General features: G+C 42.0%; 2 protein-coding genes and 1 long non-coding RNA gene across 6 annotated transcripts in view; 1 reads left to right on the plus strand and 2 right to left on the minus strand.

The window, feature by feature from the left end:
• Nucleotides 1-557: 557 nt before the first annotated feature.
• On the minus strand, nt 558-13,702 carry cs (citrate synthase). The gene is made up of 11 exons (XM_052059494.1): nt 13,534-13,702; nt 9,596-9,646; nt 8,814-8,921; nt 7,569-7,634; nt 6,986-7,117; nt 5,890-6,078; nt 5,014-5,213; nt 4,237-4,366; nt 4,040-4,141; nt 3,496-3,705; nt 558-2,113 (listed from the first exon to the last, which is right to left on the minus strand). The coding sequence occupies exons 1-11, from the start codon at nt 13,582-13,584 to the stop codon at nt 1,943-1,945; spliced, it is 1,410 nt and encodes a 469-aa protein (XP_051915454.1). The 5' UTR covers nt 13,585-13,702; the 3' UTR covers nt 558-1,942.
• Nucleotides 12,028-20,788, plus strand: LOC127596750 (uncharacterized). Its single transcript, XR_007961534.1, has 3 exons — nt 12,028-12,352; nt 19,533-19,628; nt 20,510-20,788. It is a non-coding gene; the product is annotated as an uncharacterized LOC127596750 (long non-coding RNA).
• LOC127596662 (inactive dipeptidyl peptidase 10) overlaps nt 14,549-21,347 on the minus strand; it is a 40,159-nt gene continuing 33,360 nt past the window's right edge. For all 4 annotated transcript variants that reach the window (XM_052059438.1, XM_052059437.1, XM_052059436.1 and 1 more), the window contains 10 exons: nt 20,541-20,659; nt 19,887-19,934; nt 19,039-19,137; nt 18,321-18,387; nt 18,024-18,218; nt 17,892-17,946; nt 17,699-17,798; nt 16,820-16,878; nt 16,395-16,467; nt 14,549-16,304 (listed from right to left, as the gene is read on the minus strand). In XM_052059438.1, the coding sequence (XP_051915398.1) occupies nt 16,081-16,304; nt 16,395-16,467; nt 16,820-16,878; nt 17,699-17,798; nt 17,892-17,946; nt 18,024-18,218; nt 18,321-18,387; nt 19,039-19,137; nt 19,887-19,934; nt 20,541-20,659 (1,039 nt within the window). In that variant the 3' untranslated portion in view covers nt 14,549-16,080. The remainder of the gene's footprint in view (nt 16,305-16,394; nt 16,468-16,819; nt 16,879-17,698; nt 17,799-17,891; nt 17,947-18,023; nt 18,219-18,320; nt 18,388-19,038; nt 19,138-19,886; nt 19,935-20,540; nt 20,660-21,347) is intronic.

Raw genomic sequence — 21,347 nt, forward strand, 5'->3', positions numbered from 1 at the left:
AGATCGTTAAAAAGACATCAACTCAAGACGTTGATGAGATGGGCACATTCACTATACTTAACCGCACGGATGGGAAAATTCACATTACTTTGTTGTAAGGATGGGCATACTCACAATTCTTTATGGTGGGGATAGGTATTTTTCTTGGTTGCACACACAAAACAAATCTCTGATAAAGAAACATTTATGGAGATGTACCTGTATATTCTACTTGATAATAAAATCTGCATCCAGATCCATTTTTAAGTGCAATCACATAAAATAAAAGTGAGTAAATTCAACGAAAAACTTATTTCAGTGAGTCAATGAAGGCAACAAGTCACTAATACGTAGTCGATCAGGTGATAATTGCCTGCTAAAGGCCGGAAACTCAGCAATTATTCGGTTTTTATCCCTCTCAAAATGTGGATAGAATTCACGTTATTTTTCGTAAGCTTCACTAATTTGAAAAAACTGTCAAATAACAAACTATTTTAATAACATTAAAAAACTGGTATTAAGGTCAATAGGTGTGACTGTGTGCCAACATATCCCCCCGAAAAAAAAGACTAGGCATCGTTAATAAAAACCTTTATTTTTACTGTATTTTTTTTTAAAGAGTTGTTTTCCACTATTTCTTGCCCTGTCCGACCCATCCAGCCCCCTGAAGCATATCTGATGAACCCACCTTACATTTCATTCTCATTTATCACATACATCCTCCTCTACGATCAAAATAATGCCACAAGACGACAGACAGGAGGAGCACAAATAAAGCCAAAAAAAAAAAAGATTCTGAGTGACAAAAATGGAGTGTTGACAATGCCACAGATGGGCAGGCTGTCTTGGCAACGGAGCTCAAGAACAAGCTTGAAAACACCCTGGGGGAGAAAAAAAGAAGACACAAACATGTATGTACAAGATAGCTGCGGTTTCTACCCGATAGACTGACCTTTGACAGTTGGTACTCGGTGTGGCTGTTATGAGCAGAACTTATACATATACATATATATATAACCTATGTACACAAAGTATAAATAAAACCACATAACCCAACCATAACACCAGCAAGCTCAGGAAGAAGGGACACAATCAAGCAAGTGAGCGAGCGGTGGCGAGTTGGGGCCTCTGGTTTCAAAGGATGAGATCCAATCAATCAAACGCTGGTGTTGAAGCAATCCATATTGATAAAGCTCTCACGTGGGCAAAAACCAAAACCAAAACCATTAAAAAAAGCAACAAACAATTACAAGGACGAAGCCCACCTAGGATTCAAGCTTGCTCTTACGCGTCAATACGCTTGCCCCACTGTGTCAGTCACCGGGTTAAACTAGCGCCGGGCTGAAACAAAGACGGGCCGGTTATTTTGATCATAGAGGGAAGACTGGCCAGCACTAAAAACAACAAAAAGAAAGTTTTATGTTGAAAGCGGCTTTTGTTTTCTGTTTTGTGTTTTATGAACTGCTTGATCACGGTGAGAATGGTGAAAACTGGAGTGCTCATAAATGGGAGTGAAACGTTGCCAAAGGCAGGAGAGCGGCGGGGATGCATAGGAAAAATCAAAGTGACTTGTCAGCTGATTGATGGGGGACGTGGCCTTACCCGCTGAAACAAATACAGAGGAAGTGCAGTTCACTCCCACAATTCCCTTTAAGTGTGACCCTTAATTCGTAGAGGATTTGTAGGGTAGCTTAAAAACTAAAAAAACAAACAAACAAAAAAAAACTAAAACAGGTGGGAGTCTCTTATGGGTGGAGGTTTCACCTCCTGAGGAGGTAACAGGACAACTAGCAGTGGTGGGATGAGAGTCTTTTTGTGTGTAATGAAATTAAAAGTAAATTGTCTCTCCAAATCCGGTGGAATTCCAGGGATGGACCAGGGTAGGTCAGGGGGTAGTCAACTCATCGTAATCCGTCACTTTTGCACCTTTTCCCCACCACTAAAACCCCTCACGCGGTCGGGATCAACCCGACTTGGAGCCCACCAGAGACATGAGTCCATCCGTGCTCATGGACTTGGGGCGCTCCAGCGGGAAGCCCAGGGCTCGACTCCACACGAGTTGGGCCAGCACGCCGAGAGCCCGCGACACGCCGAACAGCACCGTGTAGTAGTTCATCTCCGTCATTCCGTAGTACTGCGGACAGGGACGTGCAGGGGTGCAGTTAGATTTGATCGCACGGACCCACATTTGCCGTAATGACGATTTTTTTCTCTCTCTCTTTTACTGCAATCTAAACTACACAAATATGCATTTGTTCCAAATAGTGGCCACTACGGCCGTGATTCCCAACCGGTGTGCCATGAGAAATCAGGTGTGCCGTTAACCAACATCCCGAAATTGATGAGTAAACATTTACTGCTAAAACGTATGCCAACTACATCCAGAAACAGTACAGTGAAGCCCTCCTATTTTGTTTCGGTACACGCCACATACATGGCGGTGTTGGTGTTTCAAGATCAAATCAGTTTCAAGTGCTTGCTGCTATCTTGTGGCATTTATCAATATTACAAACCCCTTTTAGTGGGAGGTTTGGGGGTGAGGGTCAATGATTCCCCACAAATGGTGAGGGTCCACTGCTATGAAAAATTCATGACAACACGTTGATCTCTGTACATTCTGATATAAAGTTTGATTGATATCTGTCTAGCTAAATAGTGTGACCACAGTCCATATTTAGTGATGTTAATGAGGTATGAGTGACTTTTACAGATCTCAAAGACAAGCTGAAATATTTTGAACAACTACTGTGTAAGATGCTCTTTTTGTGTATCGTTGGTCCTTCTTTAAAGAATACAAAATCATCTTTAGGGAGCAACGTACTTCCCTGCAAATGACGGAATTCGTACTTTGAATGCATCTAAAATACTTTTGCAAAGCCATCTTGAACACTGTTGCAAAGCAATACAGCATCATATCCAGTTAGTCTCTCAGTTGAATTAGTCTTGCCATATGTTGTAAACTAGAACATTGTTTACCCAGAATCTGATCTCAAAGTTATGTCAAGACAGGCCACGTCCGTAACGATAATGTTTCCAGTCACCAGGTAACCAACTTGTTTGTTTCTCTGAGCAGCAGCTCACCAGACAAACATCTATAACCACAGAAATTTGCAAAGCCTCTTGAACCAAGAAATCCTGAAAAACTGCCATATCAGAGCGGTTGCATACGATTTGGCATAGAAACGCCTGTAACATAGAACCCAGCAAAATTTACAGTGACATGGCATACAGCCATCAGATAATGAGATGCGTGACATCAGCACCAGTGTCCGCTGTGACGTCTTATTCATGGTTTGTTTTGATCATTGGGTTTAAGCCCGACTACTACTATTACTTTTACAGCAATTCAATCTTGAAACGTTGAAATGAAGTGAAATTCCATTAATCCGTTCTAGCCCAGCCACCCCCAAAACATTATTGTCTTTTGTCCTTTTAACATAGGTGCCATCTTGCTTCTGTTAAACCCGCCATAAAGCCATCAATTGAGACAACCGCTGTGGCGAGGTTAAGACTCACCTGCAGCAGAACGCCACTGTGGGCGTCCACGTTGGGCCAAGGGTTTTTGGCCTTGCCCTGCTCCAGCAGCACATTGGGGACAATCTTGTACAGCTGAGCCACCATCTTGAACATGGGGTCGGTGGGCAGGTGCTTCAGGGCAAACTCGCGCTGGCAGGTGTACCGAGGGTCCGTCTTCCTCAGGACGGCGTGACCGTAGCCTGGCACCACCTGACACAAGGATTGGATCCAATGTTATTGACGACTACATCTGCAAGTTTTAGTTTTAGGGACTTTGGATTTGTTCCCAGCTGTCACAATGCTCATTCAATTTCGTTGTTACTCTGCAGTACAAAGTGTTAGTCCACTACTGTTTTGGATTCATTTGTTTTTTCACAGCAGTCGCACTGTCAATACAGTAGGATTACAAACAAATAATCAAAACTTGCTCAACAACTCTTAATTGTGACACTAGTATAAACCATTTGTGTGCTGGTGTAAAACCAGCCCCTGAAGCTGTCTATCATTTACTTTCTATTCCATGGAAAGAAGTGGTGGTATTCACCCTTCCGGACTTGAGCGTGTTCCAGATGTAATCCCTCATCTTCTCATCTGAGACCTCCCCCCCGAGCTCCTTCTGCAGCGCGGTCAGCCACACTAGCACCTCCTGGGAGACAAAGAAAAGCAGAAGACATGTCAGCACAAACAAACCATGAATTTAAATAGATTGTCTGGCTGTGTATACGTCCGCCAATGACCAACCTGGTTTGCCAGGCCGTGAAGAGGACCAGCCAGGCCGTTCATGGCGGCGCTGAAGGACAAGTAGGGGTCTGACAGGGCGCTGCCCACCAAGTGGCTGGTGTGCGCACTGACATTGCCTCCTTCATGGTCACTGTCACATGACACAAACTTTAGCTTCTCTTAGACATGCAGTATAGATCAATTCAAATTACTCTAAGTAGGATTGGGGCAAATCCCTTTACCCAACTCGCATCCCACAAAAAAAGAGATTTCCTTTTGTTTTTACCTTCCGCTTACACAAAAAAAGCATGACAGTGATATTATTCAAAAATATGCAGCTTTTTGGGGATGGGGGGGGGGGGGGTTCCCCGAAGCTGGTATTTGGTTTAGTTTTAATCAAACCAAACATGCTTTGATATATAAAGATTTTGAATGAAAACATTTAAATCATCTTGAATGGAAAATGATTCTGGATCAAATCCAACCGATAGGCAATGGAAGACTTGCAGCTGTTAAGTATCAACAACACACAAAGCCAATTCTAAATGATCACACAAAGTTTGACCAATTTAAAAAAAAAATAAATAAAAAAAAGGTAACGTGTTGTAGACGTGTATAATTTACTTGTGGAGTTCATGAACAGAGTTGCTGCACCTTAAATGCTTTGTTACTTTAACTTAAAGCGCCTGAAATGTTCTAACTGGACGTGGAGTTCATTGAAAAGCATTTACTTTATTTTCCTCATTTCGTTCTGGCAAATATAGGACATCCTTGACCCAAGGGCAGTGTGTATCTTACCTGTGAATAGTGAGGTAGAGTCTCATGAGCTCGGTGAACTGGGCGTTGCTGTAACCCAGCATGTTGGTAAAATTATGAGACCAGTCCAAGTTGGAGTCGATGGCTCCGATGCTGCTGCCTTCACGGTAGAGGTTACGGTAGATCTTGGCCGCAATGCACGGCAGCTTGGCGATCAGGTCCATGGAGTCTTCATAGACATACTGAGAAAGGGTGAGAGGGTTTTTGAAAGACTCATTGCAAGTGATGTCACATCAGTTTCTGCTAGTGTGTTATTCAGGCTAGTATGCTAGCTAACACTTATCGATGAGCCTCAAGGTAGATTCTTTGTGTTGACTAACTTGACTCTTGCTTGAGTATCGTGCTTTATGTAACATGGATGAAATGACTATAGATGCTCAATGCATAGAGTTGATGCTTTCTTATCGTCGAGATTTTAAGTGTTTTACCACCATCAAGTTTTATCTATATGCAATTACAAACCTTTTTAGGGAAGGCGTCAGTTATTTGGATTTTCACTACTTGTGGCAATGCTCGGTGCCTATCTGTTGCAAATAGTGGTGGTTCACTGTATTTTTGTCTTCTGTACACATGCAAACTGTGTTTTAGGCAACTTGTTTGGGGATAAGGGTGAACCCATGCAGTGTTTTTCCATGGATGGAAAACTACATTAATAACTAACTTTAATTGTACAATGGCATTAATTCATTGTGTTACTATTTTATTTTCATTTGTCTGTGAAGGGGAAATTGTGCTTACACGTTACGAGAGGGAGAGAGAGAGACCAAGAGCCTTCTCCTTTGTACAAAGATGTTTAAACATTAATTTAAAACAGGACACATGAACAGGCTTAATGCCAATGCAAGTGTTACAACTCACCTCCCAGTACTTGGACTTGTGCACACCCTCAGAGTAGGCTCGTGCGAAGCTGCTCTCACTGTTAAGGGCCGTAATGGCAGCGCTGAATTGCGACATGGGGTGCAGATTCGTGGGGAAGTTGTCCAACATGGTGACGACGTGTGACGGGAGTGCCGCCCTCTTTGCCCACTCTTTTGATACCCAGTTCACCTGCCAAACAGGAGTGTATGTGGTTACACACACATTTTAGGCACATCAGTCTTACATATAACTTGACTGACATGGACTGTCAAGATGGTTTTTCTCTCCCAGCGTGTGTGGAAACAGGCTTATCAGTCTGCCTTGTCCGTACCGGCAATAAAATGAATTTTTTCTCCAGCAATTTGTCAAAAAATTTGTCAGACCGATTTCAGTCATAAATAATTTCAAGATGGGCGGCCCGGTAGCCCAGTGGTTAGCACGTCGGCTTCACAGTGCAGAGGTACCGGGTTCGATTCCAGCTCCGGCCTCCCTGTGTGGAGTTTGCATGTTCTCCCCGGGCCTGCGTGGGTTTTCTCCGGGTGCTCCGGTTTCCTCCCACATTCCAAAAATATGCATGGCAGGCTGACTGGACGCTCTAAATTTTCCCAAGGTGTGAGTGTGGGTGTGGATGGTTGTTCGTCTCTGTGTGCCCTGCGATTGGCTGGCAACTGATTCAGGGTGTCCCCCGCCTACTGCCCGGAGATGGCAGGGATGGGCTCCAGCACCCCCCGCGATCCTAGTGAGGATCAAGCTGTACGGAAGATGAATGAATGAATGAATAATTTAAAGATGTTGCACAGCGACTTTATGTTTACAACTACGTTTTTATGTTGTTTTACAACCGTTTGTAGTCACGCACTGTACACCGTGTCCCTAATGTGCATTTTTACACTGCACTTTTACACTGCATTTTTAGTGCGCAGTCCATTTGTCTATTGTTTAGTGATCTGTAGGCCCATCAAAAAGATTTCAACTGCTCCGAAATGGGCAATGTTTAGATTCTGACAATCTCCCATCTCTTCCTGGGAAACTAAAATGAATAAAGTAGAACATAGAATAGTTTTCTGTGGCTCCAATGCTCCACCCCAACTCTCACCTGCTCCTCAGTGGGCACCTGTCCTGTGACCAGCAGCCAGAAGAGGCCTTCAGGCAGCGGCTCCTCACCTCCTTCAGCTTTGGGCAATAACTTCTGACATTCAGGGATGCTATAGCCTCTGAAGCGGATGCCCTGTATAGAAACAGAAAAAGTCAAGCGAGCAAGAAAATTTACGTATATTTGTTTTCTTATTGTTTTGTCTTTTATTCATATAATTGTGAATCCTGCTACTGTGGCAATCCAATTTCCCTCAGGGTATTAATCGAACCATGAATCGAATTTATCTATCAAGGCATCAATTTATCTGTGTATATAGCAATGTATCAATCTTTTGTTTTTTTTGAACCAGGCAGAATCATGAGAAAAAAAACGGAATTTTGGTCCATGATTGAGTTCTTGTATGGTTGAAAACACATTTCAAATAAATACCAAGATAAAAGCATCACTGAAAAAACAGTGACGAAAACCAATGAGTTTTCTTTGAACATGGGTGTAATAATAATAATAATAATACATTTTATTTATAAGCGCCTGGTGCAGTATTCAGGAAAGGTATGCCAAAACGGGAGCGGTCACCACTGACCTCATCAGGATCCAGCACAGAGGTCTCATATACCAGACCCTTCATCCCCCTCATCCCCCCATACACCTGGAGATGAAAACACAAGTGCATGTTAAAAATAAATAAATATACAAATGTCTTTCAGTTGCACTCCACCTCCAAAGGGGGGGGGGGGGGGGGGGTTCTCTTGGTTGTTCGATGATATTGTCGGTGAGGCAGGTTATATATCTATCATTCATCAGAAGGGTACCAACGAACAATTTAAACAATAAAAGAATGTGCTATGCATTTAAGTAACGTGCCAACCGAACACATTAGGTCTTTTTCATACCCTCAAAACTGCTCAAAGTATTCCTCGCCCTCCACCACAACATTTTGACAACACATCTGCCGGCATGGCGGCTGGTGCAAGTGTGTGGGTTAGATCTTGAAATGAAATATTTCCATTTGGCAGATTATATATCTGCATGCTTAAATACTTTATATGTGGTGAATTGAATGAGCAAGCGCCACGGGTAACAAAAATGGACCAATCTGCTATTGCTCTTCACCCGTTATACTTGTACAACACTTGAAACCACTCCCTGTCATACAAACAAATGACTGTTTCGCAATACAGTATCTCTTGCCAGTACCTGTGTGAACGTTTGACTCATGACGCGCCGGGCAAGTAGCGCAAGTACTTATCAAATACCAAAGTCCATTCTTTGGCTACGATTTGCTGGTGCATTGCATCAGGTTGTCAAACGCTCTAATGTTTTAAAAGATGAGCAAGCCCCCCCCCCCCCCCCCAAAAAAAAGAAAGTCAGTGTGGCATCGTGCACCCCTGTGTTGCAGTTATTAGCTAGCACTGAGCGAGTAATTCATTTCATCTGTAATATCAGCAGATTTACAATTTTGGGGGCTGGTTCAGGATTGGGTTGTGAGCATTTTTCTGGTTCCGTGATTTGCTTAGTTTTAGTCTCACTGGTAGGACAACAATAGGGGCATACCGGTAGAATACTTTTCTTGCCGCACTGCATACTGATTTATATGTATGGGAGTAGGAGAGTACGTGGCTGCGGCTTACATATCAGAAAAAGCATAGGACTGTGAAAAGCATATTGCAGTACAAAAAGAACTTGAAATAATTCTTACAAAACGATTATATCAGTGACTATTCTAGATTTCCTGGTAAGGAGTCATGTTTTTTTACCCCCATCACATAAAAACAACATTGGATATACTTTGAGAATGAAGTGGATGGAGAGTTAGAGGTCTGCTCACCATGTCCACAGTAATCTGCCCGATGTTGGTTTTGCCATACTGCTGCTTAAAGCTCTTGATCCTGCTCTGTTCTTTTGGGATGAGGTCTGACAGAACATCCTTCAGATTCTGGATTTGAAAAGAAGCCAAACACACTTGAAGGCACAAATAAACTCCTCGTCCAAAAATATCACACAGCTAAAATACAATGAGGGATAAGATCAAAAGACCAATCGTAAACAAAATCAGCACAAAAATGTCATTTTCCTGAGCAGAATACTGCTTGGGGCAGTTGGAGGTCTGTGCTGACATACCCGACCATCTCATAGTTGACCAGGGCTCTAAATTAACTTTCGGACTGGTAGTAGTAATTGGTGAGACCAACTTTTTCAGTTGATCATACCAGCAAAATAATTTTCTTCTTTGTTTGCAACAAGCAACGGCAGACAAAACAGGTCAGTTATTTTATACAACTTTATAAGAAAAAAAATTATAATAATACCATGGTTAAAAACTTAAAACAACAGTAAAAAGTAGTGAAAAAATAGCCGACAGCTAAAACACTTAATTTGTTATATTTATATTTGCTTGAGAAAACAGAAAAATACTAATTTTAATGCTTTAAAAAATGAAACTACAGATTTCAGGCCTTGCACAGAGTTGTCAACACAGGATTTACTGATCTTTACTGTAGCACAGAACACCAAAGTGATTGCTCCCGCTGGCAGAAATGACGAGTGGATGCTTCACCCACACTGGTGATGTTAATTGAGACAATCGAGGTGGAGGTCAAAGGGACTTACTGTTTGAGAAGCGCTGGCGTTTCTAGCAGCTGTAATGAAGTAGGTAGCACTCTGTGGGACAAGAAATAAGCAATGTTACAATTGTGACGCATTGTCAAAGGAGGAAAATGGGTATAAAAAAAGCAAACTAAAGCAATTAAAACAGTAAATTATTTTTCGAGAGCAATATTTTGTTTCAAATGAAACCGTCCTCTGTGGATTGAACTCATCTTTATTTAGAGACCAGGTTAAAGTAACGACATCTGAAACAAAGTGCTTCATGTAAATAATGCTGAACAACTGATACAATCTAAAACGGATAGTTCAAAGTACTCATCATCATCAAGGACAAAAAAAAAGCATGGAGCTTTTACTGCACACCCTATCAATAAAAGAATCAATAAGCCATGTAAATTAATAACAAATCTCCCCACAATTCTCATTAATAAATAATCTTTATTCCCCGAGCTGGCTTTTCATAGAAGCATTGACCAAGTGTCCCTGTGGGAGGGCCTATTTTCATTTGCAGTTACTGCTGTGGTCAAAATGTTTACATACACTCTTGATGGGCGTGAATGTCATTACTGGTGGAGCTTTAATGGTTACTTTGAACAGTTCTTTTTCCATGGTGGAATGATACTGTATACCTTCAAAAAAAAGTGTGTGTGGGGGGGGGGGGGGCGCAAAAAAGTGAGGGGGGGGGCATCGTGAACAGAATCACATGTCCATTCATTTCCTGACAATTTCTTTTTTTCCTATTCCAGCAGCGTCACACGATCTAACAATTGACAATATAAACGATATTGTCAATTGAGATCATTGTCAATGATTTACATCTGCATCACAACGCATTTGGAATCACTCCCAGCAGCCCTCATACTGCAGTACAAAAACTTTGGCCTGCTGCATTATGCCACTGAAAGTTGACTTCTCCGTCAGTTAAATGAACAACTGGAGGAGAGTCGGGTTAAAGGGTTTGGGTCACTTGGTTCTAGTTCTACTGAAATGATGACTGACTACAAAGTGGTTGGGGGGGATGACTCATGAGGGTCAGCCAAAACAAAAAAAGTAGGATCTTATATCAACACACACGGCTGAGGGGTGCTTATGTAACGGGCCGGGGAGGGCTCAAATATGGAACGCGAGTCATTGCCCACTTCCTGAGAGGAGCACAAGGACGGGCTTTTTTACTAGCACCTAATAGCGAATGTTCTCTATCGCTGTCTAGAAATGAGAGAACAGTTCTCCAAATCACAAAGATTGCTTGCGTCTGTGTAAAGTCGAGGGGAAATTACAGACACATTTCCTCTACTCAAGTGGGCCCCAGTATACTCAATTCATCTGCTTGCAGTTTCCCCACCCCCATTGTATTTTAATTGTGTTTTGGGAGGACACAACCCCCATTTTTTGTGGGAAACGCATCTTGGATGTTTCTCAGCATTTTTTGAAGAATTTTTGGAGTTTACACCCACAAGAGAAAAAAAAAAAATCGTAATACATTTTAAGAGTCACAGATTAAATGTGGAGTTTCGCTATTCGCTGGCAAGCATGCATTTTGTCCAGAATTAAAATGGCATTTTTGACATACTGTTCATTTTGTTTGGAAGTCAAATACTGCTAATAAAAAATTGTGGTCGCCTCCATCATTAAGTTGCCCATCCTTGCCTTAGATCAGGGGTGCTCAAACTTTTTGGATCAAAGATCTACTTTTCAATCAACTAACCTCCCGGGATCTACCCTTACCGGCGCGCGCACACGTGCACACATGCACGCCCAGATGAGAAACAGCCTGAAACTGAGGCATGCGACGCACTTTTTCAGCCTGTTAACTATCGTAGCTCGCACGTACAGTTTTAAAGTGCTTCCCTGGGCCCTCCAAGATTCCTATCCTTTGCCCGTGCCCTCGGTGAATTGTACACGAAGCAAACTCTGAATGAGAATAATTACGATAAAAGATAGAGCGCAACAGTTCTGATCACAAGCTGCAATTGCAGACTGCTGAGAGCTAACAACTTCCGGTGACGTAATCACGCGCCACCATAAATTCAAAATTTACCTGCTTTATTTTATTTTTAAATATTTTCGGGTGAAAATGAGACTGATAAGATGATTGGGGTGCAGTGTACATTAACACAAAAAATATATATTATTAACATGTACAAAGACACACAAATGGTTGTTTGGTTTTTTTCTCCTCGGATCTACTTGGGACCTGTCTTAGATCTACCAGTAGATCAGGATCTACCTAATGAGCACCCCTGCCTTAGATAGTTGCCCAGCATGTTGCAGCACAGGCAGCCAAGTGCAACATTAAGTATGCTCAGCTGTGAATCCGGACTTGCCCGTTTCAAATTTAATAATATCCTTCATGAAAACCAGACCCGGAACTTTTGTGACACACCTCCTAATTTGCAGTATCTATTACTTCCTTGACACTGGTGGGTTAGGTTTATCTCCCAAAGCTTTCTTTCCAACATTTCACTAAATTTCTGTCACTCCGTCAGTGAGAATATTTACTTGTCAGTGGATGAGAGAATGATTTTTTCCCCCTTACCTCTTCCCATTCCCACTTTTCTTCAGGTTACTGCTGAAATGTTCAATTGTTTTTACTTCAGAATTCTCTGCACTCACTCTTTAAACCCCGCTTTAGCATCACAGATGTAATTTCTGCTGCACGGGCAATGTGTGTTATGGTAATGATATCAAATGTGACTAGGTGGCGACTGGAACCGCCCGTTACTCATTTCATGAGGGAAACCACAGAGGTATCTTTATCAGGTATGTAATTTATTTTAGAGGACAAATCCTTCAATACATTTGCATTGCTTGAAAAATTATGCAATTATAAATGAATATGTGGTCTTTGAGCAGAGAGGAAAAAAGCGGTGCGTGAAGGACACCATTAATATATCCTACTTTCAACCTTGAGAAAGCTCCTCTCCGAGTACGGGTTCACTTACAACTGCAAAAAAAAAAACAACCGTGTGTAGCTCCAGGTGTTCTGTCAGTCACTTTTGAGATTTTACAATCTTACAGGCTTGTTATACAAGAACAACAATAAAAAGAGACAAACAGGGCAAAGCCTGACCCAAGAAAGGGGAAAGAGGTGAGTGTGACAGAGGTTATCTAGGAAATGAAGCCTGATAACCATTGCAGTTTGTACAGCATTATAAATACAGACTATCCAGCAGGTTTTAATGCAGTTTTACCTGATATGAGGTAATTTAGTGGAGGTAAGTGGAGTAAACTAGTAGGTTGCAAGATGGTTGCAATCAGTGAGGACAGGCAATGTGCTTGATAATCTCAGGACCAAATGCATTATACAACCTCCAGTGATTCAAGCTCAATGTACAGTAATGTACAGTTAAACCACGACTACATTACACTTCGTCAAATGTAAAACACTACAGATTGGCTTTATATTGGAAATTCGCACTGCAGAAAATCCAAGAAAGAAGTCTCTAATATACTAATAAAAAAGTATTTTGAGGATTTTCTCACAGAACTAGTTTAAGTAATGGGACATTTTTTTTAGTGAAGGTCAAACATGGTGGAGAATTCTTCAGTGTCACAACACTGAAAATCTAAATTACAACACGAATTAGATTCAGACAGCATTCCAGCTTTTAAAAAGTGACGTGATTTGTTAATCCCTTTCTCAGTCTGCTCTTACAATTCAATTAACAAACATGTCCAGATATGATTTTTCATAAAGAGACATCGACATGGTTATTACTTGTTTACGCAATTGGAAAACAACGATAACTGCGTTAATACATCAAATCTAACGTTCGGGGTTAGATGAGTCACTATGCAGCATTTAATCCATAGCACGACCACAGTTGTCCCACAATGTGGCCGTCGTAGCTAACGTTAGCTACCTTGCCGTTAGCCGGCTAACTTGACGGTTTAAGGAATTGTGATAAAAGTAACACGGAGGACACGCGCCGTCTTCTTACCTTTGAATTGAGGAGTTTAGGCGCTAACCTGCTGACAGTCAGGAACGACATCGTGTCTGTGTTGAAGTGTTAGTCTGCCGTGTTCCAGGAGATCGAAAAGCCGCTAGCAGTGCACCTCGGAGCCGCTTGAAGGTGCCCCTCTAAAGAACAGAAGGTTGAGAGGGATTCGGGCCCGCAAGTAGCATCGATGTTGATTGGACGATGGATCGGAAACGTGGTGTTGCGTTGAGGGCTGTGATTGGTTAGAGAACCGGTTAGAGAACTGCCTAGAGAACCGCTACACTTATGCTCATTTGACGGCATCAATGGCGCCATCCGAACATAACTGCATTCAAATTTGACTGTCAAAACTTGAACTTTACCTTAATTCCTGACTGGTCTGATATAGATGACACAGAGTCAAGCGTGTGTTTAAAAAAAATATACAGCCACTACCAACGTTAACGTTTACCAAATTTATCCATTCATATTCTGATCCGTATTGTTCTCACAAGGGTCGCATGTCGGGCTGGAGCCTATCCCAGCTGTCTTCGGGCAGTAGGCGGGGGACACCCTGGACCGGTTGCCAGCCAATTGCAGGGCACACAGCGATGAACAACCATCCGCGCTCACACTTACGCGTAGGGACAATTTGGAGTGTTCAATCAGCCTCTCATGCATGTTTTTGGAATGTGGGTGGAAACCGGAGCACCCTGAGAAAACCCACAGTCGTTCCTGACTGACAGCTCGAATAAGCTCCAGCATGCCCCGCGACCACTGTGATGATAAAGTGGTTCAGAAAATGGATGGATGGATATCTATTTGTTGTTGTTGTTGTTTTTTGGTCAATAAATAGTTTTTCGTCCAAATAAGTGACGGTGGATAAATTCGTGCAGCATACCTGATGACCTTTCACGGCACACTGGTTGGGACTTACTGACCTAGTCTCCAACGCGGGTACACGACGGGCATACCAATCAACTCAAATGGTTCATTTGAAACACAATGACAATTGAAATAAACGACAAAGAAATACGATTTTGCTGTAAAATAAGGTTTTATTTGTCAAGGCTTTGCTTAAAAACAAATGCTTGATGTGGCAAATCGGGGGCATGCAATCATTTAGTTTGATGGGCTGAACCACTGTCTTTGGCCAGTAAATTCAGTTACGTCTCATGCATTAAGAGAGACTCATTTACGGTTGCATATCAAAACATGAAGGTGATCTGTTTCCACTGCGGTCTTTGAGTCGGGGCTTGTTGTTGAATTGATGTAATTGACCAGTGCATTGTTAAATACATTAATTCACATTGTCACAGCAGTCCATTTGATGGACGTATTTTGGTACATATGCTCTGTACTATTTAAGTGCTGTAAGAAAATAGTTGTCACAATAACTCTAACCTTAAAAGGAATGTGGATTCTTTCCAACCAGCCTGGAAGCAAAATGACTCAAGAACGTGAGCTTCATTTTGAAATTTAGTCCTGCTGCACTCTGAACATGAAACCTGTAAAGTCTCTTTGTCTCAGAATGGAGTATTATACTTCAAACCATGATGACAAAACACAGAAAATGCAATCTACTTGACATCATGCAGTCTTTAGGTACACTTTAAAACCTGTAAACATTTGGCACAATTATCAGTGTACATCATCATACATATACAGTGGATATAGAAAGTCAGTTAGAGCAGTCAACTCCAACCATCGGGCCACACAGATAAATTGGAGGAAAAAAACCCCATTTTTTTGTAGGAGAGCATATTGGCTCCACTAGCCCCGCCCCCCAGCAATTAGTTTTCCGATCGGGATTATACATCTGCACCCCCACCGCGGTGTTAACGAATGGTTTCTGGTCCATGAAAAATCTGTCCCTGGTGGAAAAAAGGTTGAGAACCACTGTATTAGAGAGAGAATACAAATCATGCATAGTCAGCAGCCATTTTTGGTGGAAGTCGATCAGCACAGCATGTCTCGACTTGAAAATAATTGCACACTCCAAAAGCACTCCAAATGTGACAGATGGCAAGGGCAATGCCTCCTCCAGGTCACTCCACACAGTTTTACTTCAGCTTTCAGTCAGACATCAAAAGGATTTGCTCCAAACTGGACAGATATTTGGAACTGTTCCATGGTGGCTAAAGGCCTAGTTGCAGAAATCAAGGTATCATCACCAGAGGAATGGTGTTCTTCCAAAGATGCAGTGTTGTTTTTGTGCATCAGATAGCGCCATCCGAAACTCATTTTTCTCTCGTTTTTAAGACCTGATGATTTTTTGGGGCTAGGGGGAGTGGGTGGGGCAAATTTTGTGAAAAGGTGCAAAAACAACACAAGGGTGTGTTCACTTTCTATACCCACTATATTTTGTAAACAAAACGGGGTCCCGAGCAGACAGTAAACATCAGAAACAATTGTGTGCAATAGGTGTTGAGTAGCTGCTTCATTTTCCAGAAGTTGTAGGAGCTGATTTGCTTGGCTGGTAGTGTTTGGTCCGCACTCCTGAACTTAACATCAGATTCACCGCCAAGGCGTAAAAACCTACGATAATCCTTCCAGAGGTGAGGGCAGTCAGTCATCCTCCTCCTCCTCGTCATCCTCCTCAACAGTATCCAAGAGGATGCTGTGCTTGAAGCAGTTGTGAAGGTAGTTGACCACCGTGCGCTGGAAATGCTGGACGCTGCGCGGTTCCCGCAATGTGTGGCCTTCGTCTGGATAGAGCTGCAGGGAATAATTGGCCTCCACCCTCACCAATCGGCTCAGAAGCTCTGCGCTGTGCTGAAAGTGTACCCTCGCTGTGGTCAAACGCACATTGCACTTTGCCTGTTAGGATTCGGGTAGGATAACAAACTGCTCGTGATTTCAATAAGGACAGAAACCAGTACCATCTGCTGTTCCGTGTAGAAGAAGAAAGTTGTCATCTTTCAGTTTGCCGACCTCCTCCAGCAGAGAGGCAGTCTGCAAAAATACATTGGAATGAACTCAACAATAGCATAACCTACCGTTTGGAGGCCAAAAATAATACAGTATCATTTCAAAATTAAACTTGCCTCTTGGGTGTAAATAATTAATAGAGCCGAACGTTTTTTGAATTGTACTTTGCAAGAATACTGTGGGCTCACCCACAACAAAATCTCACAGGGAACGTCACAACACATACGATAACAGAATGATTCCAATAAAAAGGCAAAAATTGTTGTGCACTGATATTGGCTGGCAATATTGCAGTACGTTTATTTGCTAACCCCATCCCTGTAATAGAACTAACCTGAACAGCCCAGTTCAAAACAATGTGACTTCTCAACCTTACCGAGTAAACATGCTCCTCCTTTGTTGGAAAGCCAAGATACCGCTCGGAGAATGCAGCGCCTGAAATGATACAATATACGTCAATATCTGGCTAACGATGCTATAGGGAAGGGGTGCCCATTAGGTAGATCCTGATCTACCGGTAGATCTAAGACAGGTCCCAAGTAGATCCGAGGAGTGTTGAGGAAAAAAACAACAACAACCATTTGTGTGTTTTTGTACATGTTAGTAATATTTTTGTGTTAATGTACGCTGCACCCCTAATCATCCTCAGTCTCATTTTCACACTAAAAAATAAATAAAATAAAGCAGGTAAATCTTGAATTTACGGTGGCGCGTGAGTACGTCACCGGAAGTTGTTTGCGCTCAGCAGTCTGCAATTGCAGCTTGTAATCAGAGCTGTTGCACTCTATCTTTTATCGTCATTATTCTCATTCAGAGTTTGCTTCATGTACAATTCACCGAGGGCACGGGCAAAGGATAGGAATCTTGGAGGGCCCAGGGAAGCACTTTAAAACTGTACGTGCGAGCTACGATAGTTAACAGGCTGCAAAAGTGCGTCGCATGCCTCAGTTTCAGGCTGTTTCTCATCTGGGCGTGCATGTGTGTGTGTGTGTGTGCGCGTGCCGGTAAGGGTAGATCCCGGGAGGTTAGTTGATCAAAAAGTAGATCTTCGGTCCAAAAAGTTTGGGCACCCTTGCTATAGGGAGTCTGTAGGTAATTGTCTGATCAGTTTGTAGATAGGTCGACTGAGTGTTAGGTAGGCAAGTTGCAAAAATATACTGGCCCCGTGGATGGGTTGTTAGGAAGGAAGGATAGGTACATACGTTAAGTCTAGATTATAATAATATTCGTGAGAGTAATAATGACAATAACTTACTGTAAAGCCTAAAATCCGTTATTGGGGCCAGAGCAGCTGAGCAATGAAAGAGCTTCTCTGTTGCAGTTAACATTTTCAGTGTTAAGTGTCCACCAAATGCCTGTACGGAAACCAAATAAATTTGAGTGCAAACAGAACATTTTGGAGTGCTACTGTAACTATTTAAAACAAACCCCCCACCCAAAAAAATTACCTTGCCATAGAGAGCCATGCGGCGATCGTCAATATACGGCAACTTCATCAACAACCTGCAAAGTAGCCATTTATTCAGTTAGTGTGACCGGCATCATTGCTATGTTTGCTGTTGCTATTGTGTGGCACCCACTCAACAACTTCCAAATGATCTTTGATGTGAAGTGAACCAAGCTTCCGTGAGTCTGCGGCAGCGGTCTTCGGTCCACGTCCCACCCTGCGCTGGCCATCCATCCAGACCAATGCCACATTGTGTGAGCTACAGAGGACCTGAGGCCAGCCAAGAGCAAACTCCTCCGTCACTGACTGACTGCCGGGAGAGCTGTCTCTGAATGATGACATCAGCAAGAAGACATTTGAAAGCCGAAAAGTTGAAGGGCGTGGGTGGGTGCAAAACAGGGGAAGAATGCCAGCAGATGTGTTTACTTACACAATAATGAGCAACGGGTGTAGGTTAACCTCATAATCTTGAGGCAAAGATAATTTCAGGTGAACATCTAAGGAAAGACAAGAGGAAATTAATTTCTAACTACCTCATCTCAGGTCAACTAGTTGTTTGTTGTTGCGCAATTATTCTTCATACGAGTGTAATGCGGCGAACAAAATGTCAACGTTGTTTATTACACGTGACAACTTGCCATTTTGGTACATATTATAGCAAGAATCATGGGAGTTAACACCTATTATTTGTTTTTGCGGGCCACATAAAATGTCATGACGGGCCTGATCTGGCCCCCCGGGCCTTGACACCTGTGCACTAAAATGATTAATTGATTGCTTGTGACTCACTGTCATTGATCAGTCAGTTTGGATAGGCTTTAGCCCCATGTGACCCGATCAGGGTAAGCGCAATTGAAAACGGACGAATAAGATAAGACAACAAAACCTTTATTAGTCTCGCAATGGAGAAATTGCCAATTCACAGCAGCAAAGTTATGAAAGGAAGAAGTAGAACCACAAAATATAGGAGCTGCTGGACATAATTTTAAACTCAAGATTTTAACTTTGAATTAAACAAAAGCAGGACTAAATACATTGTCAAAGTGAATCACGCTCATTTCCTCATCAAGAGCAAATGCGGTAAGAAAATGGCCAAGAGACCCACAATCAGTCATCAAATACTGTAATTGTTATGAATGCTGTCTTACCAAGGTTGTCAGTTGAAAGTGTCCTGAAAAGAGTCTCAGGAAGGCGCTTGTCTTCCAAGGCTTTGGACAGAGCACTGTTGTCCTCCAAGACAACGTATCCTCCAAAAGATAATAGAATATTTATTTCATTGGAACATGGAAAAGAATCCTGAAGAATCAGACCTACATCCATTTACAGTATGGAAATTCAGTGCAAGGCCACATGACAAGAAAATGTAGATAGAAATTTTACATGATGTGCTTTTAACAGGTTTTTAAATCCCATCTTTCATCCTCTGCAGCCACATTATTATTATTTTACTATCTGTTGAATGATCAACTGCTACCTTTCAGGCAAAGGCAAAGGCAAAGGCAAAGGCAAAGGCAAAGGCAAAAGACGCAGTGGTGCGGTTTGGTGATGTTTCCAGTGTAGTACATGAAGTGCTGCCTCCAAAAGTAAAATGCTTTAATTGTCAACGTTTTTTTTGTTTGTCTATTTATTTTTTTTACTCTAGGCTCTGCTTTCACAAAAGAAGCTGCTGTAGCAGAGGTCTGCCCCCCATCATCATTTTAACCAAAGCAGGACTCGCCATTGGCCCAGCAGTGTACGGGTGTGGTATATTGTTGCTAGCTTGTGCGAGGTCGAGTGAATCCCTTAAAATGGGCTAATTTCAGCAAGACAAAGATGTCTTAACTATCCTATTATGTTTGGTTTTGTATTTTGACAAATTGACATGTTCTTAAAACACCCAGAAACGACTTAAAATTCTGGTAAAATTATCAAAACCCCTCCTTATCACTGCTCATGTGGCTCATAACATAACCTTTGCATGTTTTTGTTTTTGTGTTCATGCAAAAGTGAAACTCACTGGACGGATCCTTTAAGTTATGGACTGTCACTTTTGGAATTCCTGGACCTGGAGAATGTTTCAGAGGACAAACATTTTCAAACCATGATGAAATTTGATTTAAAAAAAGATCAACTCTTTTAAGTTAAACTGCTGGGTTGTACAATTGGAATGTGACCGAAATGATCAGGAAAAAAAAATATCTCAAAAGACATTGGAGATTAGCAGCAGTATATACTGTAACTAGAGATGAGCAACAACTTAGCATAGAGTTAATTTAGTTGAGTTTTGCTTGCTTTTTCTCAATGCTTTTTAATGGCCCCATTCAGTCATTAAAGAGAAGAAGTGAAGAAGAATAGACACAGGAATTTATGGATTTATTGTGTCTTCAGCCTCATTGGTTATCAGTTGTTATCAAAGTTCCGATTGTGTTTTATGGATTCTACCGTATGAACAAAGCATCATTTTTTTTACACACACAGGGCCACTGAAATGTCATGTACATGCTGTTCTCAGTTTGACCCTGGAATGGATTCTTTCTATCCTGATTTCCCACCAAGGTTTAAAATAAATCCATAATGCATTGTATTGAAATATGACCAAAACAGAGGACAGCTAACTTTTTATTGTGTTTGACATTGCAGGTTCCATGACGACTATGCGTCTCACACTCACCCAGGCAGCGCAGAGTGAAGTGCGTGAAGTTGGGACTGAAATCGGCTTGAAAAAAGTGGCAGCCCTCGAGGAGTTTACATGTGATGCACTGCCGTTGAAATGCTCCTTCCACGTGCACACTTTTAAACAAGAAGAAAAGCATTCAGACTCACACGGTCACTCCAACTATACACACATTCATATTACTGCTTTTGTTTACATCTTAACACTGTGGCGCGGCACGAAATAAATCTGGAAGTAAACTGAGACACGACATGAGTTCAGGCAACACTGTATACTTTCTGTGACATATTTTGCTTGGCGGTGTGCTGTGATATTTCACTTATATAAGATACGTGCCTTGGTTCAACGAAACACTTCTCTATAACACTGTGACTGTGTCTCCTGAAGCCTAAAGCCAAGTGAAATTTATTTAGCAGCACAAAGAATTCTTGTCATTCTGACCATGTGTCAGGACGCCCCTAGCTACAGCACACTAAGTGAACTTGAAATTCCTATAATGGGTGAAGATATGAAGTTGACAATGAGCAGCATTCCATCAGAGTGAGCTGCATTGACAGTAATTAGGGCGAGAAGTTGACTGTCCTTTTGGAACATCAAATTCTGCCCAAATTTTAGCTGTCTTGCGTTTGAAGTATATTTGAAGCAAGCCAATGTACTGCTGTGTATGCTGCATAATTACACTACCCGTGAAAAAATAATGGTTCAACTAACTCGTTAAAAGCCCCCGTTTAATACAACATTAATGCCCATGATGGCGGTGGGCTTTTCACTACGCAACTCCACATTGCTGCTTCTTGGTGATGG

This window comes from Hippocampus zosterae, chromosome 2 (assembly GCF_025434085.1).
Source record: "Hippocampus zosterae strain Florida chromosome 2, ASM2543408v3, whole genome shotgun sequence".
Taxonomy (NCBI): Eukaryota; Metazoa; Chordata; class Actinopteri; order Syngnathiformes; family Syngnathidae; genus Hippocampus; species Hippocampus zosterae.

Bases quoted from the DNA above. Each gene is read 5' to 3' on its own strand.
- cs (XM_052059494.1), bottom strand. From the start codon at position 13,584: ATGTCGTTCCTGACTGTCAGCAGGTTAGCGCCTAAACTCCTCAATTCA. The intron at 7,635-8,813 runs GTGAGCAGACCT...TTTCATCTCCAG, and splicing joins GGCAGATTACTGTGGACATG to GTGTATGGGGGGATGAGGGG. The intron at 3,706-4,039 runs GTGAATACCACC...TCCTTGTGTCAG, and splicing joins ACACGCTCAAGTCCGGAAGG to GTGGTGCCAGGCTACGGTCA.